Source organism: Heterodontus francisci, chromosome 5 (genome assembly GCF_036365525.1).
Source record: "Heterodontus francisci isolate sHetFra1 chromosome 5, sHetFra1.hap1, whole genome shotgun sequence".
Taxonomy (NCBI): domain Eukaryota; kingdom Metazoa; phylum Chordata; class Chondrichthyes; order Heterodontiformes; family Heterodontidae; genus Heterodontus; species Heterodontus francisci.
The window spans coordinates 195,275,771-195,301,858 of record NC_090375.1 but is presented as its reverse complement, the minus strand read 5'-3'; the positions used below and the strand labels follow the sequence as shown (position 1 = coordinate 195,301,858).

The 26,088-nt window shown below is 44.0% G+C and overlaps 1 protein-coding gene across 2 annotated transcripts in view; it reads right to left on the bottom strand.

Annotated features, from left to right (window-relative positions):
* The window catches only part of LOC137369664 (angiopoietin-1-like), a 248,447-nt gene that overhangs the window by 68,139 nt on the left and 154,220 nt on the right, over nt 1-26,088 (bottom strand). For both annotated transcript variants that reach the window (XM_068031003.1, XM_068031004.1), the window contains exons 2-4: nt 17,455-17,610; nt 15,482-15,603; nt 7,184-7,416 (exon numbers count right to left, since the gene is read on the bottom strand). In XM_068031003.1, the coding sequence (XP_067887104.1) occupies nt 7,184-7,416; nt 15,482-15,603; nt 17,455-17,610 (511 nt within the window). The remainder of the gene's footprint in view (nt 1-7,183; nt 7,417-15,481; nt 15,604-17,454; nt 17,611-26,088) is intronic.

The following is a 26,088-nucleotide window of genomic DNA, read 5'->3' as shown; positions in this document are numbered from 1 at the left end:
GAAAATAACTCCCTAGATATTTTTGGAACACACACATTTACACCCGGCAAGTGATTCTCTTACCCACTGTCAACCTGAGGTGGGCACTCTGTGTGCCCACTTACAGCCGGTCTGACGGGGCTGAGTGTTAAAGGGGCAGTCAATGTGCCTCCCCATCCCTTCTCCCAACCTGCCCCCCAACTTTACAGATGAAAAATGGGCAGGCCAGGTGTTGACTTTCTCCTTGTGCCTCTCTTCCTCTCTACCTCTTTTCTGTGTCTTTTCTGTTTGTCTTCCATTGTTTCCTCATGTAGGTAATAGGGTGGTGAAAAAGGCATATGGAACACTTGCTTTTATCAATTGAGGCATAGATTACAAAAGCAAGGAGGTCATGTTGGAGTTGTACAGAACTTTGGTAAGGCCACAGCTGGAGTACTGTGTGCAATTCTGGTCGCCACATTATAGGAAGGAATTGCATTGGAGGGGGTGCAAAGGCGATTCACCAGGATGTTGCCTGGGATGGAACATTTAAGCTATGAAGAGAGGTTGGATAGGCTTGGGTTGTTTTCACTGGAGCAGAGAAGACTGAGGGGTGACCTGATCGAGGTGTACAAGATTATGAGGGGCATGGACAGGGTGGATAGGGAGCAGCTGTTCCCCTTAGTTGAAGGGTCAGTTACGAGGGGTCACAAGTTTAAGGTGAGGGGCGGGAGGTTTAAGGGGGATTTGAGGAAGAACTTTTTTACCCAGAGGGTGGTGACAGTCTGGAATGCCCTGCCTGGGAGGGTGGTAGAGGCGGGTTGTCTCACATCCTTTAAAAAGTACCTGGATGAGCACTTGGCACGTCATAACATTCAAGGCTATGGGCCAAGTGCTGGCAAATGGGATTAGGTAGACAGGTCCAGGGGTCTTTAATGTATCGGCGCAGACTCGATGGGCCGAAGGGCCTCTTCTGCACAGTATTATTCTGTAATTCTGTGCTATCTGACTCACACATACTCTCTCTCACTGATGTCTCTGTATCTCTCCATTTGTCTCCGAGTCTGTTCCTTAACCTTTCTACCTCCTTCTCCTGCAATTCCCTCACCTCTCCTTTCCCCGTCTCTCTCGCTCTCTTTGGATGTATCTTTACAAATTTTCCTTTACTGAATTGGTGTTTCCTCTCCCCTACATGGATGCAACATAGAACCTTTGTATTTTCTGTTATTTTAAATAACACAAGATTTTAAATATACATAAATACACTGTGGTTGGAGCTTCTTTAACTAAGGACATTGCAATGTCAAGTGTTGTAGGAATGTAATTTTTTATTATCGCACTTCATCACACCAATAGGATCTATTCTGTGACTCTTCTATGTTTGAGTCAACACCATGTACTGAACTTCCTGTTGTTATTACAGTGCTGGCAACACTACTCCCATGTTGAGTGATGTTATTTAATGTGAATTTGTTTTTTTTAAAAGAAAATGGTTCCACCAACTTTAGCCTCCCACAGGGCTACAGCTCTCAACGATCAGTCTGTCAGTCAAAGTACGCATGACTACACTCAGATGGGGAATGATTCCAGCTGCTGAATGTAAGATATGAACAACACCATTATGGATCCAATTTTTAAGGGGGAGAAAATCAGAATTGGTATACAATGATTATCTAAAGATAATTATCTGTATTTCTCTAGTCCCTATCACAATCTCAAAATGTCCCAAAGTGCTTTACAGCCAAAGAAGTATTTTTGAAGTGTAGTCACTGTTGTAATGTAGGTAATCTGGCAGCCAATTCTCCCACAGCAAGATCTCACAAATGGCAAACGTGATGATGACCATATCCCCTCTTTAGTTTTAGTGGTGTTGACCTGACCATGCAGCAGGGAATGGTCTCTGTGAGGGACATCCCAGAACAAAAGCAGAAAAGAATTCCCTTTGCATCATAGAGACTGGCTTCAAAAATCTAAGCGATGTTGTGCAAATGCTGTTTCAAAACAAATTCTTCCCCGCAAATAAAATTCAGACACTGAATAAGTGGAACAGCCTTCTCCTCTCACTGCTGAAGACAGCAAGCTTTACTCATGTCAATTGTATGGTAATTGTGTTTAATTATATGCAGGTGGTGGACATTAACTGGGGATTCACTTGTGCCCGTATAAAGAGGCACAGACTGAAACTGTGGTTGTTGAGTTAGGAGATGCATGCTTGTAATGTGTAATTCTGTAAATAAATGCAAATTAAAGGTGTGTAAAGATTGGCTCCAGTTTTGTCCTTCGCCAACTGGAATAGAACAACAGAGGCAAATGAGACAACAGCAACATTTGCATTTATATAGTGAACAGGATTGTTCCCAACATTACAGCAGTGACTACACTTCAAGAAGTACTTCATCAGATGTAAAGCACTTTGGGACATCCTGAGGATATGAAAGGTGCTATATAAATGCAAGCCATTCTTTAGCTATTCAGAAAAGTAATAATTTGATAGTTTTCATCTTTTTGCATGTTCACCGAGCAAGGAAATGCAGGAATAATTGATCATACTGTTGAGATATAGCTTCACCACATACAGATAGACATGTGAAATAGTCCAGGGACATAGGAACAAGAGGATCCCATTCAGCCCCTTGAGCCTGCTTCACCATTCAATGAGATCACGGCTGATCTGTATTTTAACTCCATCTACCTGCCTTGGTTCTTGAACACATATTACCCTTGATGAATTATATTTTTTACAGTTTTGGTCTCCTTACCTAAGGAAGACATACTGGCTGGAGCATGGCTACCCGACTCGAACCCGACGGGACCCTATGACACGTGTCGGGTTCGGGTCAGGTCGGGCCGCTCATCCGGCTCCAGAATTCGGGCTTGGGTCGGGTCAGGTCGGACACAGTGGCAGTGCTGCCTTTTGGTCAAGGAGGGAAAGGGAAGTAAGAGTAAGCGTCATTAATTTCCGGTCGTCGAGTCGAGTCGAGTCGAGTCAGGTCGGGTTGGGCGTGGGAAAAAAAACCAAAGGACTCGGACCTGGGTTGGGATCGGGTTAGATGTGGTCGGGTCAGGCCCCTGTCGGGTTTATATTGTATATCCAAGCAGGCCTTTAATACCAGCCCTACCGGGAGTGCAACAAAAGTTCACTAGACTGGTTCCTGGGATGAGGGAATTGTCCTGAGCGGAGCTCGAGTAGAATGGACGTACATGTCTGGAGTTTAGAAGAATGAGAGGTGATCTGATTGAAATATATCACATTCCTAAGGGGCTTGACAGGGTAGATGCCAAGAAAATGTTTCCCTGGTTAGGGAATCTGAACCACAGGGTCACTGTCTCAGAATAAGGGGTCGGCCATTTAGGACTGAGATGAGGAGAATTACTTCGCTCAGAGGGTCGTGAATCTTTGGAATTCTCTACCCCACAGAGCTGTCGATGCTCAGTTGTTGAGTATATTCAAGACAGAGATCAATAGATTTTTGGGTAGTAAAGGAATTAAGGGATATGGGAATAGTGTGGGAAGTTAAGGTACAAGATTAACCATGATCTTATTGAATGGCAGAGTAGGCAAAAGGGGCCAAATAGCCTACTCTTGTTCCTATTTATTATGTTCTTGTGTTGTTATGTTCCAATTGCTTATAGTTCTGCAGTATATAGTCAGCCTACTGAGCTATCATGGATAACCATAGACATCTTGAAGTTATTTGATTGCCTTAGGAAATTGGCCACAGATTTTCACTCCATTTTGTTGTCTCCACATGATTTAAAATTACATGGATTCGGGGAGCAGGCATAGGAAGGGAATCAACAAGTTTAATTGATAGGGCAAGCGCAGTTGAACCGAGCGACCGTTTGCTATGTTTCTCTACAAATGTCTTTCCCAGTACAGGACAGCTGAGGGGGATTGCAGGTGAACTTTGACCCTGGCCTGAGTTTGGCTGCTGCGATTGCACGGTTGCAAAGACGAGAGCTTTGAAAGCATTCCTGAGACCATCCAGGTGTATGACTCAGGGTCAGTGCATCACCTTAGAATGGAACTAGAGCAGGTGCAAGATGACACACAGGGGATGCTCAGCTCCATCTGTCGTCAAGACTCTGGTCGTCGCACATCTGCAGTGGGATAGCCACAGATCGAGTGCAGTTCGTGTTACCCTCCCAACCCTGAGTCCTAAGCCTGCCACCCAGGCTACAATGTAAGCTGTGTGTTATAGCTGTCACTTTGATCATTGGATTGTGTCAGCTGCACTGAACCCACAGATGGGAGACTCCCTGGAATGTGAAGGAAACACTTTGATGTTAAAGCAACACCCAAATTTAGTTCAGCAATTCGAATAAGTGCACGGAAATGCAGTGAGCAGATACAGAGAACAAGCAACCATCACTCATTGGGTAGTCATCCTGGATTCAGATGTTTACCCACCTTTCAGTTATCTCAGTCTAGAAAAATAAACAGGGAGGAAAAACACACACTGAAACAGGAAATTCTGGAAATAATGTTTCTGATACGAACCCTTCATCAGGACTGAAACCCAACAGACAACATAAAGACCCAAAATATTAGAGAACACATCAATTGAATAGCAGGCACTGCGATCAGAGAGATTATGGTCGTCTAGACTGCAAACTACTCACTAGGATAGCTGAAAAATGAGAGAGAAGATTCTCCCAGTCAGGCAAAAATAGTGTTCAAAGTGTTTGTAATTCTAAGCCATATATTGACCTAAAGATTGTCACCCTGTGTCTCCAGCAATTAAAGATTAATCTCGAGGCCACTGCTGCATGCAAACCTGGGAGAAAAATCACAGGTCATTCAAAGAAATTAATGTCCTTTTTTAAAATTTTCTTTGAACACTTTTGGTTATTGCTGTTTGACAGTCAAGAATAAGCCAATCAATTGGCCAAGGGAAGGCGGGGCATCGTGATGATGGACGTGCCGGGCAGCCAATGGTGGGGAGTGACAGAGCAGGAGGTCTTGTGATGTAACCTCCAGGAGTTCGTTCATTCAGATATGGCAACACTATGTTGACCCTTGCACATCACACTTAACATTTGCCCCATATTTACAGTGCTAACTGTAATGAGTTAGCATGTCATCATTATTTATTTTTCAGTATTACAAGTTTCGATATGCAAGGTTGTACAGTACGTTGTCAAAACTCAGTGTTAGAGAGCTCTTGCCATCTGATGCCCTCGCAGCAGGTTTGTGATCCTGCTGCAGATTCGCACTCAGCTGCAAGAGGCAGTGAGTTAGTATGTGTGATCCCATTTCCAAAGAAGGAAGCTCCCACAAACAGCAATGTGGCAATGGCAAGACAATCTATTTTTTAGTGACGTTGATTCAGGGATAAATATTGGCCCCAGGACACCAGGGAGAACTCCCCTGTTGTTCTTCAAATAGTGCCACGGGATCTCTTACGTTCACCTGAGAGGGCAGACAGGGCCTCGGTTTAATGTCTCATCTGAAAGACAGCACCTCCAAAAGTGCAGCACTCCCTCAGTACTGCACTGGGAGCGTCAACGTTGAGTTTTGTACTCAAGTCTCTGGTGTGGGGCTCAAACCCATAACCTTCTGACTCAGAGGCACGAGTGCTACCAGCTTTACCTAGCAAGATGATCAGCATTTTTTTTGTGTGTGTGTTAAAACTGTTAATAGGATTTCTTTGAGCAGACGGTTCAGCTGAGGCTTTGTATTGACAGTGGGATGAACACATGAGTAAGGAGGATTCTTTTATCAAGGTCAGCTGAGATTACAGACAGCAAGGTGTCCACCATGGCTCAGTGGGTCGCACTCTCAGCTCGGAGTCAGAAGGTTGTGTGTTTGAGCCCCATTCCACAAAATCCAGGCTGACACTCCCAGGGCAGAACAGAACCAATGTTACACTGTAGGAGATGCTGTAAACTGAGTCTTCATCCAGATCTAATGATTCATATTGACTCAATGTCATCATGGGTGCTGTTTTCAGATGGGACATTAAACTGAGGCCCCCTCTGCTCACTTAGGTGGGTGTAAAAGACCCCATGGCTATTAATTCAAAGAAAAGCAGGGGAGTTCTCCCCAGTGTCCTGGACCAATATTTATCCCTCAATCAACATCAAAAGACAGATTATCTAGTTATTAGCGCATTGCTGTTTGTGGGATCTTGCTGTGCACAAATAGGCTGCTGTGTTTCCTACACTACAACAGTGACTACACTTCATAAGTACTGCATTGGCTGTAAAGGGCTTTGGGCCACCCTGTGGTCATGAATGCAAGCTGGATCAGTCGAATAATTTTGCATTTCTTACAGAGATTACCTCAACACTCGGAGTGAAAGGGAGAGCGTCACAATTCCCCAAATCAAGGAGAAGCTCCAAAGGAGAAGCCAAGTCCTTCTCCACAGAAACAGGAAACCAGTGAGGGAGCACTTGCTTGATCACTAGGAACTGGCAGTGGAGATGAATTGGCAGAGGTCATCTGCCTTTGTCTGTCACCTGGGAATGTCGTGAGCTATGGGGCGTTTGCATGGGAGGTAGTAGAATAGAAAGTCATTTCAATTTAAAAAAGGGAATCATTTTAGAATTATACAGATAGAATTACATAGAGTGTACAGCACGGAAACAGGCCATTCAGCCCAACTAGTCCATACTGGCTTTAATCCTCCACTCGAGTTCCGTCCCCATTTTTCCTTCCTCATCTAACTCTATCAGCATAATCCTCTATTCCCTTCTCCCTCATATACTTATCTAGCCTCACGGTAAACACATGTGTGATATTCACCTCAACCGCTCCATGTGGAAGCGAGTTCCACATTCTCACCACTCTCTGGGGAAAGACCTTTTTCTGAATTCTCTCTTTGATTTCTTGGTGACTATCTGATATTGATATCTTCTAGTTTTGTTCTTCCCCACAAGTGAATACACTCCCATTGTATGCACTCTATCAAAACCTTTCATAATTTTAAATGCCTCCATTAAGTCAGCTCTCAGCCTTCTTTTTCCAGAAGAGACTCAGCCTGTTCATCCTCTCCTGACAGATATACCCTCACAGTTCTGGTATCATCATGTTTAAATCTGATTTCCATCTGATCGAAAATGGGACAAGTTCTACCATGGACACAGAGGTGAGGGAGGTTCCACTGCACCAAATTAGTTGGGTGTTCTTCTCCAACAATCTCTCCAGGCTCAGCTCTTAGCCTGATTCCTTCCTCTGAGGAACCAATTGCTTTATAAGTTACTATTTAGACCCATCTCTCACCTCCTCCTTGCGAGACCAGTTTGAGGAGATTCTGCACCGTGTCTGTCAGCTCCCGTTGTTGCTTCTGCAGGCTGGTGTTGTTGACAGTGGCTCGGTTCAGCCTTGCCTCCAGCTCATTGATAACACGGCTCTGGCGGAGGACCAGGTCCTGGAGGCTGCTCTTCTCTTGCCTCAGCGTCTCGATCTCGTCTTTATGCCGGCCTTCCATTTCCAGAAGTTTCTGCTCCAGAAAGCTGAGAAAGTGGGGATTGGAAGAGTTGAAAGAAGGAAAGAAAGACTTGCATTTATATGGAGCCTTTCATTTCCCAAAGTGTTTTACAGCCAATGAAGTGTAGTCACTGTTGTAATGCAGGAAACGTAATGGCCAATTTGTGCACAGAAAGATCCCACAAACAGCAATGTTAAATGACCAGATAATCTCTTTTAGTGAAGCTGCTTGAGGGATAAATATTGACCCCAGGACACTGGGGAGAACTCCCCTGCTCTTTTTCGAAATCGTGTCATGGGATTTTTTACCTGAGTGGGCAGACAGGGCCTCAGTTTAATGCCTCATTTGAAAGAGGGCACCTCCAATAGTACAGTGCTGATCACATTGAGCTGACATGAAACTTTATATTTGAGTGAAGACGCAATTACTATGGGGCAGATTTGAGACTGTAGTCTTCACGGCAAGTTACATGTGTCAGGGAAGCTGACTGGTGTAGTGGCCATGGAGATAAATTTGCACAATTTTCAACCCACCCAATTTAGTAAAGGGCGAGTTACTGCAGGGCCCCACGCAAACATGTTTCATTGAAGTGTAGTATATTATGATATGATTTGCATTATTAGTGCAGTGTGCAAATATTCTTCAGGGCTAGTTTTTCATGAATTTCACTATATATTTGTGTTTTCTTAGATTGGGGGTTGTAGAGGGGCACTGAGAATTGACCCTGGATGAATATTGAGCCCTGAAGAAACAAGGCACATTATCCTCACCACTTCAATGTTTAAATTAGCACTTCCATTGCACACCAGGTGTGGAGAGATCCAACAGATCAAAAATCTGCTACATCTGAGTTTCAGGTGGCCACTTGTCTGGTTTAATACTGAACAGTCCTGTTTTCAGCTGGTCTGTCCCCTGTCTGGTACCGGTCACCTTTATGCCTGGTATTTTTATTTTGTAATTTATTTACTTATTTTATGTATTACGCCTCTGGCCCCGATCTTGATTTGGATGCCAAAACATTAATTTTCTATCACCAATTTGAGATATCAATGGCAGATTGTTTACCCAGAATTCCATGTGCAGCAGCACATCCCCTATCAGTGCCTACAGGAGCACAGAGCACTGGCCTGTGCTCATATCTTGCACTCTGATATTAATGGTGACAGACTGAGGGGGAGCAGGTGGTTTGGGCAGGGGAGTGTCCGGTATTCTTCAGCTCCGTCAGTGGCCACCCTAAGCGCCATAGAGGGGCGGGAAATGCTGCATACTCCCCAATTCCCCTGAATTCCCAATCTGAGCAACGTCAGATGGAAGCTGCAGCATCTCTTTAAACCAGGAGCAAAAGAAAGCCTGTTATGAGGGGCCTGCACTGATAGTTGATCAAAAGGCTGCAATGAGAGGCAGGACTGCCACCACAGGTTGAAGAAGCTGGGCAGTTTTAAAGGGGAGGGTGAGCAGCCAGAGGTCGTGGTCCATATTGGTACTAATGACATAGGCAGGAAGAGAGATGAGGTCCTGCAAACTAAATATAGGGAGCTAGGCAGAAGGTTAAAAAGCAGGACCTCGAGGGTTGTAATCACAGGATTACTCCCTCTGCCACATGCTAGTGAGGGTAGGAATAAGAAAATAAGTCAAATGAATGCGTGGCTGAAGAGCTGGTGTTGGCGGGAGGGCTTCAGCTACTTGGATCATTGGGATCTCTTCTGGTGCAGAGGGACCTGTACAAGAAGGACGGGTTGCATCTGAACTGGAAGGGGAACAATATCATTGCAGGGAGGTTTAAACTAGTCTTGCAGGGGGCTGGCACCCAAAGTAGTATTCTCTCCTATGAGATAGTTGAGGCAAATGTAGAGGTTAAAGCAAGTCCAGTAGGCAGGCCGGGAAGGGGCAGGACAGGGAGCGTGGAAGGTCTGGTAGGCTAAACTGCATTTACTTTAATGCAAGAAGCCTTACAGGTAAGGCAGATGAACTCAGAGCATGGATCGGTACATGGGATTGTAATATTATTGCTATTACGGAAACGTGGTTGAGGGATGGGCAGGACTTGCAGCTCAGTGTTCCAGGGTACCGATGCTTCCGGCGTGACAGAGGTGGAGGTAAGAGAGGAGGGGGAGTTGCACTATTGATTAGGGAGGACATCACGGCAGTACTTAGAGAGGATATCCTGGGGGGAATGTCCAGCGAGGCCATATGGGTAAAACTTAGAAATAAGAAAGGGGTGATGACTTTGATGGGATTATACTATAGGCCACCCAATAGTCAGAGGGAAGTGGAGGAGCATATATGCAGGGAAATCACAGATAGGTGCAGGAATAATAGGGTTGTAATAGTAGGTGATTTAAACTTCCCTAATATTGACTGGGACTGCCTTAGTGCTAAGGGATCAGATGGGGAAGAATTTGTTAAGTGTGTCCAGGATAGTTTTCTGAAGCAGTATGTGGATGGCCCTATTAGAGAAGGGGCTACACTCGACCGCCTCTTAGGAAATGAGTATGGGCAGGTGGTTGAGGTGTCAGTGGGGGAGCACTTTGGGACCAGTGACCATAACTCTATTAGCTTCAAGATAATTATGGAAAAGGATAGGACTGGTCCTCAGGTTGAAGTCCTAAATTGGGGGAAGGCAAATTTCGATGGCATCAGACAGGAACTCTCAAAAGTTGATTGGGAGAGGCTGTTTACAGGTAAAGAGACATCTGGCAAGTGGGAGGCTTTTAAAAGTGAGATAGGAAGATTTCAGGGCCGGCATGTTCTTGTTAGATGGAAGGGCAAGGCTGACAAGTTTAAGGAACCTTGGTTAATGAGGGATATTGAGGGTCTGGTCAGGACAAAGAAGGAGGCATATGTCAGGTATAGGCAGCTGGGATCAAGCAAGTCCCTCAAGGAGTATAAGGGATGTAGGACTACACTTAAGAAGGAAATTAGGAGGGTGAAAAGGGGCCATGAGATTTCCCTGGCAGATGTTGGAGGTTTTGCAGCGCATTAAGGTGGAAAAATCCCTAGGGCCAGACCAGGTGTATCCTAGGATGCTCTGGGAAGCAAGGGAGGAGATTGCTGGGGCCCTGGCAGAGATTTTTGTATCATCATTAGCCACGGGTGAGGTACCGGAAAACTGGAGGATAGCTAATGTTCTGCCTTTATTTAAGAAGGGCAGCAGGGATAAGCCATGGAACTACAGGCCAATGAGCCTTACATCAGTGGTGGGAAAGTTATTGGAAGGGATTCTGAGAGACAGGATTTATATACATTTGGAAAGGCATGGTCTAATTAGGGATAGTCAGCATGGCTTTGTGTGTGGGAAATCATGTCTCACAAATTTGATTGAGTTTTTCGAGGAGGTGACCAAGAGGATTGATGAGGGCAGGGCGATGGACGTTGTCTACATGGGCTTTAGCAAGACCGTTGACAAGGTCCCGCATGGTAGGCTGGTCCAGAAGGTTCGAACACATGGGATCCAGGGTGAGCTAGCAAATTGGATACAAAATTGGCTTGGTGATAGGAGGCAGAGGGTAGTAGTGGAGGGTTGTTTTTCAGATTGGAGGCCGGTGACCAGTGGTGTGCCGCAGGGATCGGTGCTGGGCCCTCTGTTGTTTGCCATATATATTAATGACTTGGATGAAAATGTAGGGTACATAATTAGTAAGTTTGCAGATGACACCAAAATTGGTGGTATAGTGGACAGTGAAGAAGGTTGTCTAAGGTTACAACAGGATATAGATCAACTGGGAAAGTGGGCAAGGGATTGGCAAATGGAATTTAACGCAGACAAGTGTGAAGTGATGCATTTTGGGAAGTTAAACCAGACATATACAGTGAATGACAGGGCCCTGGGGAGTGTTGTTGAGCAGAGAGACCTTGGGGTGCAAGTACATAGTTCCCTGACAGTGGCAACACAGGTAGACAGGGTGGTGAAGAAGGCGTATGGCATGCTTACCTTCATCGGCCGAGGCACTGAGTACAAGAGTTGGGATGGCATGTTACAGTTGTACATAACGTTGGTTAGGCCGCATTTGGAGTACTGTGTGCAGTTCTGGTCGCCACACTACAGGAAAGATGTGATAAAGCTAGAGAGGGTGCAGAAAAGATTCACAAGGATGTTGCCTGGTTTGGAGGGCGTGAGTTATAAAGAGAGATTGGATAGGCTGGGTCTGTTTCCCTGGAGCAAAGGAGGCTGAGAGGGGACATGATAGAGGTATATAAAATTATGAGAGGCATAGATAGGGTAGATAGCCAGAGTCTGTTTCCCATGGTAGGGGTGACTAAAACTAGAGGGCATAGATTTAAGGTGAGAGGGAGGAGGTTTAAAGGGGATCAAAGAGGTAAATTTTTCACACAAAGAATAGTGGGTGTCTGGAATGAGCTGCCAGAGGAGGTGGTGGAGGCAGGAACACTAGTGACATTTAAGAGGCATCTGGACAGGGACTTGAATGAGCAAGGCATAGAGGGATATGGAATTAATACAGGCAGGTGGGATTAGTATAGATAGGCATTGTGGTCGGCATGGACGTGGTGGGCCGAAGGGCCTGTTTCTATGCTGTACGACTCTATGACTATGACTCTATAACCCATAAAATTAAATTGAAGACAATAATTGCCAATACCACTGTAGTACTTCAAAAATGTTTCCTTAATCTTTTCTCAGCTGTTCTACAAAATAACTTCAGTCAACATTTCAACTGTTAGCTCACGAGAGAGACAAAATTCTTTTAAAGGGCTATAATTTTCATATATATATATATACATATATAAACATCCAAAAAGCAATGTGTTTACTTTATCTGTAAACAGATACATATTTAACATAGAAATATGCAGTAGGCTGAAACACTGCCATTTTTGGATGTGATATCAGCACAATCGTGTTGCCCATCAGCCTCTTGGGTTTTTCCCTTTCTCCAAACGGACAAAAAAATTTGCCAAATACTTTATCGCCAGTGCACCTGACCTCAGACCATCATCTGTAAAGCAAATGACCTGGTTATTATCACATTGCTGTTTGTGGGATCTTGCTTGTGTAAATTGGCTGCCACGTTTCCTACATTACAAAAGTGACCCCACATCAAACAGTACCCCACTGGCTTTGGGAGATCCTGAGATAGTGAGAGGTGCTGTCGAAAGACAAGGCTTTCTTTCAATGCGGGGAATCTATTAAATACTCAGTAACTACATTTTCTTTTTGTTTTAGTCATATATCATTGTGGATAAAGGAAACTAAGGATGGGAAAGGAAAGCTCCAGAGCTACGTTGAATACCGCAGCAAACATCTTAAAGTTGTGATCAATTCAGAGTTTATAAACAACTTTGGTAAGCATAATTCTTATCCGTCAAAATAATGCCCAAACTTGCTTAAGTGATCTTGGATACGAACCAACTTTAATTGCAAAATATTATATTTCCCTCTTTAAGAAAACTAAGGAGTAATTTTTCAAAAACTGGGGATTTTCAGAAGGTAATTTTTCATTGAAGTGTTTCCCCGCTATCGATCCCCAGAATGTGACACAACTCTTTTTCCCTTCCCCAGCCATTCACCATGACAGGTACAATGGGCCAGCTTCACACCTCAGGCCATAAAACCCCTCCTCCCTCTCCTGCTTCTGCCCACCGTCACTTCGAAACAGACTTCCTGTCGTACTTACGGCGAGGTTATGATGTTCTGGCCCGAGATCTAAGACAAAAATAACCAGAAGGCCCTCGCAGAGCAGGGAGAAATATTTCAGCAATGCTGCCAAACATTCTTCTGTTGTTACCCTTGTGAAGTGCTCATTAGCGTAAAGCACAGTCTGATTAATGGTATCAAGTGTATATGAGTTATGTATATGATCCCAGAAATAAAAACTGCCTCAAATCCCAGCTAAGACCTTTCCTTCAAACTGTTCAGTGAAGATTTATTTTTCTATTACTTTTAAGCAGTAGAATTTGTGCTTCAGTGGAAGAAAATGAGCGGCCTCGTGCTGAAGAAATAAATTACATTGAATTTACTGCACGGAAACAGACCATTCAGCCCAGCTGGTCCATGCTAGTGTTTATGCTGCTTCTGCCTCACATCATCTCAAGCGATCAGCATAACCTTCTATTCCTTCCTCCCTCATGTGTTTACCTAGCTTCCCCTTGTATGCACAAACTATTGTGCCGAGCAGGCCAGGGTTGTTCAATCGTGTTATTTTGCAAGTGACGGACATGGTTTGTCGTTTTGAGCTGAATCTCCACAGAATAAAAGGACTTTACCATATCTGTTTAGCAATCAGGTTCGGTGGACTCTGCTAGAATGATCTGCAGTGCCCTTTTGGTCCAAAGCTGGTTCACTCACCCCCTTTCCCCTGAATGGCTGGTCCACATTTGCCTTGTCCTCCCTTACTTTGGGCCACTGCCTCCAGTAGGAGAATGCACCATCAACAACGCAACATCATTCATGTTAAACAATCGCATTATAGTTTTCAAGAGTTGAAAACTATCTGGGATTGGTTGGTGACTGGAGGACACAGATTTAAGGTGATTGACAAAAGCACCAGATGGTAGGTGAGGGGGAAATAAAATTACACAGTGAGTTGTTGTGATCTGGAATGCGCTGCCTGAGAGGACGGTGGAAACAGATTCAATAGTAACTTTCAAAAGGGAACTGGATAAATACTTGAAGGGGAAACGTTTGCAGGGCTAAGGGGGAAAGAGCAGGGGAGTGGGACTAATTCCAAAGAGCCGGCACAGGCACGATGGGCCGAATGGTCGCCTTTTGCACTATGTGGTTCTATGATTCTATGATTGTGCTAAAAGTAGGATCACTGGCCAATTTTAACTGGGGTTGTCCAGGGAACCAGAGCATTGCCTGAAACAGAACCCCTGGCTGATGCTGCTGGGAATAATGTCACAGCAGGCTCACACCCTGGACATTGCCACACACAAGTAATATTCTCTACAGCCTTCAACGTGTCATTCTTCCGAGGTCCTGTACAAAAGGAGCTTGGACTCTAGTCATACCTTACAGTTTCTTGATTGACTGATTACCCACCGACTGCATTTCTTATCTTTGCTCAGTGGGTCGCACTTTCAACTCTGAGTCAGAAGGTTGTGGGTTCAAGACCCACTCCAGGAGCTTGAGCACCTAATCCGGGCTGTCACTAGATTCCCAGTGCAGTACTGAGGGAGAGCTGCCCTGTTGGAGGAGCCGTCTTTCAGATGAGATGTTAAACAGAGGCCTGTCTGCCCTCTCAGGAGGATGTAAAAAATCCCATGGCACTATTTTGAAGAACAGGGGAGTTCTCCCCAGTGTCCTGGCCAATATTTATCCCTCAACCAACATCACTTTAACAGACTATCTGGTCGTTATCACATTTCTGTCTGTGGCTCGTGCTGTGTGCAATTTGGTGGCTGCATTTCCCACATTACAACAGTGACTGCACTTCAAAAGTACTTCATTGACTGTAAAGTGCTTTGGGACATCCTGTGGTCATGAAAGGTGCTATAGAAATGCAAGTCTTGTTATTTCTGTTCTATTTGGTGTTTAATGAGATTAGGTTCACTACACTCCAGTCCCAATCAATGTTCCCTCAAAACTGCACTGCTACACAGCAACCCAAAAATCCCCAAGTAGGTGACACACAAGTCAGCCCTTTCAAGTGACCGTGCATGTGGGGCAAGCAACAAAATTTAAAGGGGCCGCACACTTAAGTAAATTGCCCGTGCTCTCCAAAGAAATTAGCGGGACGTTGGTCCCAACCGTGTGCTATCGCAGCTATTGCAGAAGGAGTCTGTAATAATGTAGACAGATATATTTTATATTAAGGAAGGCTGACAATGGCTGTTCTACCTGGTCCACCTGTACTAATAACTATTGTTGCCTGTTCTGTACAACTGCAACTGAACAATTTTCACTGAAGAAATCAGGGATTTGCACAGAGGAAACAGTCGTAAATCCCAAGATCTAGCGAATCAGCAGCCTGCCCAATTATCAGGAGCAGCCGATTGCCTATTGGTCATCTTGTGCTACAGCCCAGGACGTGTTTTGTCCACATTTGTTTCAGGATAACCTCGTAGCTCTGTCCCTATCATTAAGGCAATGTTTTGTCACTGATATAAGATAATAGATGGGCTGAACCTACCTGTTCTTCTCATGCAGCCTGTAGATCTCGTTGGTCTGCAGAAGCAGCTGTTTCTCTAGCTTGTATGTAAACAAGGAATTTTCCAAGAGCTGGATTTCGAGTCTTGAGGTTTGGTTCAAGACCTAAATGTACATTTTTAAATCGTTATTCCCTTGAAATATATTTCTTCCCTCAATAAAAATGACAAAATGGGAAAGTAATTCACAGAAACAGATTAAAGTAATCATTAAACAGAAGCAGCTCTAAAGAACACAGCCAGGTCCCAAACAGAAGGGTCACTAACCTGAAACGTTAACTCTGCTTCTCTCTCCACAGATGCTGCCAGACCTGCTGAGTATTTCCAGCACTTTCTTGTTTTTTATTTCAGATTTCCAGCATTTGCAGCATTTTGCTTTTATTTTAGATTGCTGTTCATTTCAGTGTAACATCGTTTGGACCAGGAAGGTGACAAATTTGATTCCCATTCTGCCTTGAGACAGCTGATCAAGGAACATAGGAGCAGAAGGAGGCCGTTCAGCTCCTCGATGCTGTCCTCCCTTTCAATTAGATCAGGACTGATCTGTATCTTAACTCCATCTGGCCGCTTTGGCTCTGTGTCCCTTGATATCCTTACCCATCTCAAGATTACCAAGTCTCAACCAGATGCGACACTGACGAGATGTTAATCTGAGTGCCTCTGGGTTAGGGGTCCTATTCCTGGTTGTTGTTCAGTGATCCCTAATGACAAAGGGAATCTGTGTCAGCAGAGGGAAAACTCAGGCTGTGTTGAGTTGTCCCCAGGGTGCAGTTGAGGAATGACTGACAGTGCTCACATCCTAGGCTCATGAAGAACGCCCACCTGACTAAGGTACTCGTGGGTGATTGGCCAGTCACTCTGGGATGGTAATCCTGCATCAGAAAGTTTCAAACTTTACAAGTTGTAGAACTCCAGCAAAAACATTGGACTCTAGACACTGCATGTGAGTGTGCGCGTGTGAGTGCCTGTGTGTGAGTGTACGTGAGCGTTTGAGTGTGATCTGAGTACATATCGTGTGTGTGTGTGATTGTTCAAGTGTGAGTGTGTGTGCAAGTGAGTATGAGTGTATATGAGAGTGTGTGTATGAGTGTGTGTGTTTGAGTGTGTGTATGAGTGTGTGTGTATGAGTGTGTGTGTTTGAGTGTGTGTATGATTGTATGTGATTGAGAGTGTGTGAGTATATGAGAGAGTGTGAGTCAGTTTGTGTGTGATTGAGAGCATTTGAGCGTGTGAGTGTGAGTTTTGAGTGTGTGAGTCAGTGTGTGAGACAGTGTAAGACTGTGTGAGTCAATAATTTACTCTCTTTCTCTCCTCCCACTGCAATCTCTGAGCCAGTTAGATCACATTAAAATCCATTAAAACTGAACTCTGGAGATCATCTTTAGTAAACACTGGGTGAATCCAGAAACAGGAGGCACCATCTTAAAAGTGAAGCATTTAGATTTGTGGGTCATCTCAGTGCTCTTCGCCAAGCAGCTCCCGCCAGCCTCTCCCCCCACCCCCCCCCCTCCCCCCCGCTGAAGAAAGTGTTCAAGAAACAAGCAACTAAAAGTGATAAGTAACAGGCGCTAACACAAAGACTGTGAAAATCGCCCCATCCCTTCAGAAAAGGGCCTCAGAATCGTCGCAATCTTGAACTATTTATTGACATTTCCTTCAGCTTTGTTTCCATGCCAAGGGGTGGATCACTCTTGCAAACCAATTTAAACAAAATTCTTACAACATGCTGTAACCAGATAAAGCTACCAGAGACATATTTACAAGAATCACTCAGTCTTGTGCGATGCTTTGCCAGTGAATGTTTTTCAAATGCTCTTATTTAACTTGGAATGAGGTGTTTGAAACTGTGCATTATTTGGGGCCAGTTTTAGCCATAAGCCGTATGTTACACCTCTTGCAGGCGATGGTTGGTTCCTTCCCCAGCGTCTGCCCCACCTCCCACCCAGTGGGACCTTACCTGCGTTTCCACATCTGTTAGCCTGCGTGTCTGCTCTGCTGACTGGCTCAGCAGACTGGTGCCAAGCTCCAAGATGGTGGCCGTGTGATTCTGAACGGCATTCTGCTGCATCTGAACCATCTCTGCCTTCATGCTCTCCTGAATGTAGGTCTCCAGCTGCAACAAATTCATTTGAAAACCATTAAAAATCTACAACGATAGTCTGGTCCATGCCAGGAGCCACCTTCCTCCTGAAATAAACCCAGTGTGATTATTGGGCAAAGTACATTAAACAGCAACAACTTGCATTGCTATAGCACCTTTCACAACCACTGGATGTCCCAAACTGCTTTACAGCCAATTAAGTACTTTAGGAGTGCGGTCACTGTTGTACTGTAGGAAACATGGCAGCTAATTTGTGCACAGCAAGATCCCACAAAGAGCAATATCATAAATGACCAGAACATCAGTTTTTGTAATGATGATTGAGGGCTAAATATTGTCCAGCACACCAAGGAAAACACCCTGCTCTTCTAAATAGCGACCATGGGGTCTTTTGTACCCACCTGAGATGACTCAGTTTAACATCTCATCTGAAACATGTCACCTTTGCCAGTGCAGCACTTCCTCAGTAATGTACTGAGAGTGCTAGCCTAGATTCTATGCTCAAGGTTGTGGAGTGGGACTAGAACCCACAGCCTTCTGGCTCAGAGGCAAGAGGGCAGACACCTAACGGAATGCTTATAGACAAGATAAAACTAAACTCTTCTGATCACAGAATGGGCAGCGTCACAAATTCAAAAGTGGTAGCTGACCTCTGGTAACCACCCATGTTTTGCTCAATAGTATTTCATTGGCTGTGAGACCCTTTGGGACGTCCTGCGGTCACAAAAGGTGCTATGTAAAAACGGGTCACGGGAAAGAGCTGAAGTTAAGAAGAATGTCATTTCGCTCGGAATTAATTTCAATGTTGTGTGGATTAGACATGCATATATTAATACGAGAACCTGGAGTGATTGATTGTCTAATCATTTTATTCATGCCTGGATGCAGTTTGTGAATCGGTCAAGCAAAAAGATGGGCGTATTGGATGTGTGATTCTGGATGTAGAATTCCATTCCAAACCCTGTGCTCAATCTTCAACAATTCAATATTTCAATCAAACCCAAAGACAGAACGTTATTGGAGTAATGTTAGCACAATCCAATCTATCACACAACTGCAATCCTTCTGCTCAACTCACCAACTATTAAATGGGTCTAAAGCTTGAAATAACATTGGTTTAACCAGCCCTATCTATTAACCCCGGTGAATTACTACACTGTTGGGAAGAAAAGCTACTGATTAAAAATAACCAATCATATAAAAACTTTCAGTTCCCAATCAGGAACACGCAACTATCACGCAATGAACCAATCAGGTCACTGCTTTCTTTCAGTAGCCTCAATCATATTGTTCTCTCAACTGGTCCTGAGTAAACAGCAGGACAAAACAAGGATCATAAACAACATAACGAACCAAGCATCTATTTATAGCTTTGTGAGTGAGAGGCTTTGCATAAAACATCCACAAATCACAACTGAACAACACACAAAAAGAGAAGAGGATCCCAGTTATTTCTCCTTTTTTCTGACCTTGAGGCTACTGGAGAGGTGATTATAATAGGACCCAATCTGGAGGAACTTCTATCAACAATTAACCTATTTAGAGCATTTTCCCCATACAAGTGGCACCTGCACAGTTGTCTAAGCAAGTGAGGTTAGCAGCTGAATATTGAAACTATGATCCAGACACCAGACCACCTATGAGCAATGGAGGATATAGTTCACAAATTATGGTTAACCTTACCCATCAAATTCTCATTGCTTTGTTGGAGGCTACTCCCATAGGTTTTGCCCCAAAAGGCCAACTCTCTTTCTCAGGAGCCTTGGGCTGGAATTTATCTCCTTCCCAGGCACTCACTTTCTTCCCTTAAATATGGAGCCTCTACATGTGTGTAAGCTCAGTGCCTAGCTGGCCTACCCCAGCCCAGCCTTGCTTCTGACCTGCCCCAGCTATAATCCCATCTCTCTCTGATGCCTTGGCTCCTTGGCATACTCCTGTGTCATTAGATTGTCCCTAAAATGGTGCTGCCACTGAGCTCCAGCTCCCAATGAATTCCTTTCTCTATCAAGCACCAAAAAAGAAAGAACGTGCATTTATATAGTGCCTTTCATGACCTCAGGACGTCCCAAAGTGCTTTATAGCCAATGAAATGTCGTCACTGTTGTACAGTAGTAAAGTAATGTGCCAACACTGACACATCCTCCGATGAGAAGAGGCTCCTACTCCCTGCTGAGTCCTTGCTTTCAATGTCCTCTCCTCCCCCTTACTAAGCACAAACTCTGGCTGCCTTCCCTCCTCCTGTCGATCGTATTCCGACAGAACCCCTCCCCTTCTCAGTGTGGGCTCTTCTTGCCCCTTCCCCATTCAGTGCCAACCCATGGTAATGCTTCATGGGAACACAGGAAGAGCAGGAGGCCATTCAGCCCCTCGAGCCTGTTCTGCCATTCAATGGCTGATCTGCAACCTAATTCCATATACCCACCTTTGCCACAGATCCCTAAATCCCTATGGCTAACAAAGTATCATTTGCCATTTGTGGAAGAGACTTCAAAGCTTCTACCATCCTTTGTGTTTCCTAATTTCATTCCTGAAAGATATGGCTCTAAGTTTTAGGCTATGTCCCCCCTAGTCCTAGACTCCCCAACCAGCAGAAGGAGTTTCTCCAAATCTACCCTATTACCCTATTAGTTCCCCTCAAAAAAAATGTGCAACAAGACAAATCAAGATAAACTGAAGTACCAAAAATATCGGACTCAAGAAAGTTGAATGAAGTCAAGGAAGAACAAAATGAAAAACAATTGAGGCAAAAGGTAGCAACAAAACATAAATTAAAAAGAGACAGAAGAAAAAAAAAGGTAGATTTACAACAAAGTCCTAATTTTTCCTGCATTCCGCACCACGAGCAATGCCATGGAAGGTCGGCATGTGTTTATTAAATATTCGAGAGGAACCAAAAGGCAAATAAAGAATCCTGAAATCGCCTTTATTTTTGTTATATTAGCACCTTATATTCCTTTCCACGGAGTCTAATAGAAAGGTAAATAGAATGCTATTAATTCTACTGATTGAAATGAAACCAATTTCCAAATCAGCAATTTCTGTGCCCTTTTATGAATTAAATCACTTTAAAGAGTAGAGTTTCGCCATCAGTATCTTTCAAAAGAGTGAATGGATGGATCAATGTTTCAGACACTCTCTTCATTTCCCCTCCCCCCACAACATCTCACCTCCTTCTCTTCTCAAAGTGTTGAATCTTGAGCCATGCTTCTGTGGAAACTGACAATTCTCCCAAGTGGCCATATGCAGTTCTCGGTGGTGAGTTTTGGATGGCCATTGCATCATGTGGAGCAACAGATTTGCATCTGGTCCCAATTCTCACCAACACCCAATTTTACACACCTTCCGAAAGCTGATAGATCAGGTGTTTGATCCAATTGTGGCATTCGTGTTTTCCAACATCCCCCTCCAACATCAGCTGAGATCTGTTGATTCATGTGTACCAAGAAACAAACACCTCTCACCCATGTGACTTCATAGAATAATACAATAAATCAGCACAGAAGGAGACCATTCAGCCCCTTGTGTCTGTGTTGGCTCTTGGAAAAATCTATCCAATTAGTCCCGCTCCCCTGCTCTCTCCCCATAGCCCTGCAAATTTACTCCCCTTCAAATATTTATCCAATTCCCTTTTGAAAGTTACTACTGAATCTGCTTCCACCGCCCTTTCAGGCAGCACATTCCAGATCACAACAACTCACTGGATAATGTTTTTTTCCTCATCTCCCCTCTGGTTCTTCTTATCAATTATCTTAAATCTGTGCCCTTTGGTTACCGACCCTCCTGTAAATAGAAACCGTTCCTCCTTTTTTACTTTCTCCTCATAATTTTGAACACCTCTACAAGTCTGCTTGTTTGCTGATGATAAAAAGGTAGGTGGAAAGGTAAGTTGTGGGGAGGACACAGAGAGGCTGCAAAGAGATATAGACAGGTTAAGTGAGTGGGCAACACGATGGCAGATGGAGTTTAATGTAGTGAAGGGTGAAGTTATTCACTTTGGCCATAAGAATAGAAAAGCAGAATATTTTTAAAAAGGTGTGCAACTTGTGTCAATTTTCAAAGAAGCTTGGGTGTGCTTGTACAAGGAATGTAGAAAGTTAACATGCAGGTACAACAAGCAATTAGGAAGGCAAATGGAATATTGACATATTTTGCAAGGGAATTGGAGTATAGGAATAAGGAAGTATTGCTACAATTGTACAGAGTCTTGGTGAGACCACACCTGGAGTACTGTGTGCAGGTTTGGTCTCCACATTTAAGAAAGGATATACTTGCACTGGAGGTGGTGCAGCAAAGGTTCACTAGTTTGGTCCCTGGAATGAGAGGGTTGTCCTATGACGAGAGGCTGAGTAAATTGGGCCTGTATTCTCTGGAGTTTAGAAGAATGAGAGGTGATCTCAATGAAACATACAAGATTCTGAAGGGGCTGGAGAGGGTAGACACTGAGAAATTGTTTCTGCTGGTCAGGGAATCTAAAACACAGGGGCACAGTCTCAGGATAAGGGGACAATCAATTAGGACGGAAATGAGGAGAAATTACTTCACTCAAAGGATCTTGAATCATTGGAATTCTTTACCCCAGAGGGTTGTGGATGCTCCATCATTGAATACATTTAAGGCTGGGTTAGATAGATTTTTGGTCTCTCGGGGAATCAAGGGATATGGGGAATGGGCGAGAAAGTGGAATTGAATCTTAAGATCAGCCATGATCGTTTTGAATGGCAGAGCAGGCTCGATGGGCCATATGGTCAACTCCTATTTCTTGTGTTCTTGTTCTTGTGTCTCCCTTTACTCTGCTCTAAGGAGAACAATCCTAGTTTCTCTAGTCTTACCCACACTTTGCCTATATCAACTGCCAACACCCATTAAGTTTGAATTCAGCCCAGGCTGATGCGATTATTAGTCTCCTGCCTCTAATGGTTAGGAGGGTCGTACATAAGGTAAGTTTGGTCAGTCTCCAACTGCTTACTAGCGGTTGTAATTCTAATGCATGATTCTGCACAGTTTGGAAATCCCACTTAAAGAAATGAAAAGGTTGGTTGGTTTGTGAAATGTATCATTTATATGTTATTTCTGAGGTTAGGGTTATGTTATTACTGGGGCTAAAGGTTCTCAACTGTAATCCCCGGGACTTGCTATCCTGGGACTGGAAAGTCACGGGACACTCCAGGGACACAATGTCTACTTACAAGAATGGCTGATGATGCTGAACCTGAGTGAATATCTTGCCTTAAATCCACAAACTGTGACAAGCAGCATTAAAATAGCGTACACGAGAATTTCAGGATAAATTCACTGATCTCACACACCCTGTGAGGAAATTTTGCTGGTAGGGAATTTGTGCGGAAGATAGGATTACAAAAAAGTGTAGCATTGTTTTCCCAATCCAGGAAGCTCAGGGAACTTACCCAAGGAAGGAGAACCTTGGCAGAGATTGGAGGCTGTAATGTTAGGGCACACTAGCATTTTGATGAAGTGATTGCAGTTACCCATTAAAAACGGAAGCACGACAAACTACTATTTAATGTCACCTTCAAACCAGCAATCTTTAGAACAAGGGCAGCAGATGCATGGGAACACCACCACCTCTAAGTTCCTCTCCAAGCCACACACCATCCTGACTTGGAACTATATCGCTGTTCCTTCACTGTCACTGGGTTAAAATGCTGGAACTCCCTTCCTAACAGCACTGTGGGTATACTTACCCCACATCAACTGCAGCGGTTCAAGAAGGCAGCTCACCATCACCTTCTCAATGGGCAATTTGGGATGGGCAATAAATGCTGGCCTTGCCAGCAACATTCCTGAGGAGATATTCCCTACCAAGCCCCAGGTGGACAGGATCAAATGAACACCGCAGTTATCGAGAAATGGACTGGATCCTTAAAGGAACCTACTCGATTTTTCTACCACTTTACAATTGCCCGGGCTTAGACTCAGAACGAATGTTCTGTTCAATCTCTTTTAACTAAGATTCAAATTCTCCCATGTAGAGAACATTAGGATCTTCTTTCCATAGGAAATTGTCCAGGATAAACAAAGTCAAGATTCTTTCTAAAAAGAAAATAATAAACTCCAAGTGAAATCCTGTCTCAGTGGGAATGTAGACCAGGAAATATCTTAATCACTTCAATAAGTTCTTGAAGAGCTGAAAACTTGTCTAATTAGGTGTGAATGATGATCTAGGTCACATACACATACAAGTTCCACCAACAAGGCACAAGCCAGGAGTGTGATGTAATACTCTCCACTTGCCTGGATGAGTGAAGCTCCAACAACACTCAGGAAGCTCGACATCATCCAGGACAAAGTACCCTGCTTGATCAGCATCCCATCCACCACCTTCAAAATTCACTCCCTCCACCACCAACGCACAGTGGCAGCAGTGTGTACGATCTACAAGATCTACTGCAGAAACTCACCAAGACTCCTTCAACAGCACCTCTCAAACCTGCAACCTCTATCACCTAGAAGGACAAGGGTAACAGACGCAAGGGAACACCACCACCTGCAAGTTCCCCTCCAAGTCACACACCATCCTGACTTGGAACTATATCGCCGTTCTTTCACTGTCACTGGGTCAAAATCCTGGAACTCCCTTCGTAATAGCACTGTGGGTGTACCTACCCCACATGGACTGCAGCGGTTCAGGAAGGCAGCTCACCACCACCTTCTCAAGGGCAATTAGGGATGAAATTCAATATAGATCACTGTGGGATCGTACATTTTGGTAGAAAGAATAAGGTGGCCATGTACATCTTGGAAAATAAGTGTTTAAATTGGAGACAGGAACAGAGAGATCTGGGTGTACAGATACACATATCACTAAAACTAGTGACGCCGGTTAATAAGGCCATAAAAAACAAGCATTGGGGTTCATTTCTAGAGGGATAGAATTGAAAAGAGAAGAAGTAATGTTAAACTTGTGTCGAACCTTAGTTAGACCATACTTGGAGTTACTGTGAATAGTTTGGTCTCCATATTATAAAAAGGCTATCAAGGCACTGGTGAGGATGCAGCGAAGCTTTACTAAAAAGATACCAGAACTGAGAGGTTATCCCTGCCAAAAATCAGGAAATATTGAACAGGCTGGGACTCTATTCTCTCGAAAAGAGAAGACTGAGGGGTGACTGAATTGAGGCTATTTATAATTATGAAAGGTTTGATAGAGCAGACGGAGAGAAAATGTTTCCACTTGCAGGCAAGATCAGAACTAGGGGTAATAAATATAAGACAGCTACCAATAAATCAAATAGGGGACTGAGGAGAAGCTTCTTTATCTGAACAGAGACAAGAATATGGAACTCACTACCACAGGAAATGATTGAAGCAAATAGCATAGATGCATTTAAGGGGAAGCTGGATAAGTAAATGAGGAAGAAAGGAATAGAAGGATATGATGATGGAGTGAGATGAAGAGAGGTGGGAGAAGGCTCTTGTGGAGCATAAACACCAGCACAGAGCAGCTGGGCCGAATGGCTTGTTTCTGTGCTGTAAATACTATGTAACATTATGTAAGACTAACTGTAGTGGAGGCAATAAGAGATGCTGGATATTATTTCATGGATTCGATAGTCTAAATGAAAGCACTGTCTCACATTTCTACACTGATGTACAATTTTACTATAGATCTTAAAATATCTTGCTCCTCCTGATATATATTAATGACCTAGACCTCGGTGTACAAGGTACAATTTCAAAATTTGCCGATGATATGAAACTTGGAAGCATTTTGAACTGTGAGGGGGATAGTACAGAACTTCAAAAGGACAGAGACAAGCTGTGGAATGGGCGGATAAGTGGCAGATGAAGTTCAATGCAGAGAAATGCGAAGTGATTTGTTTCGGTAGGAAGAACGCAGACAGACAATATAAGATAAAGGGTACAACTCTAAAGGGGGTGCAGGAGCAGAGGGACCTGGTGTATATGTGCATAAGTCATTGAAGGTGACAGGACAGGTTGAGAGAGCGGTTCATAAAGCATACAGTATCCTGAGCTTTATTAATAGGGGCATTAATAGAGACAATCTGTCCCTTGATGCAGAGCTCAATACAGACATAGGGAAAGCAGCTACCACCTTTGGCTGACTCGTGACACATGCATGGAATAACACCAAGCTGATCCTTAGGACCAAGCTGATGGTTTAGAAGGCCTATGTTTTCAGCACCTTGCTGTATGGCTGTGAAACATAGGCGACTTACAGATACCAGGAAAAGAAGCTCAATAATTTCCATCTTTGTTCTCTGTGGCACATAATAGGTATACAACCATACGAGCCAGGATCAGAGTAGGCTATTTGGACCCTCAAGCCTGCTCCGCCATTCTATAAGATTATGGCTGATCTGTTTGTGGACTCAACTCCACTTTCCTGCCGACCCCCCGATACCCTTTGACTCCTTTGTTTATCAAGAATCCGTCTAGCTCTGCCTTAAAAACATTCAATAACCCTGCAGTGTCATTAGCAGGAGAAAATCACAAATGTGGCAGTCCTCT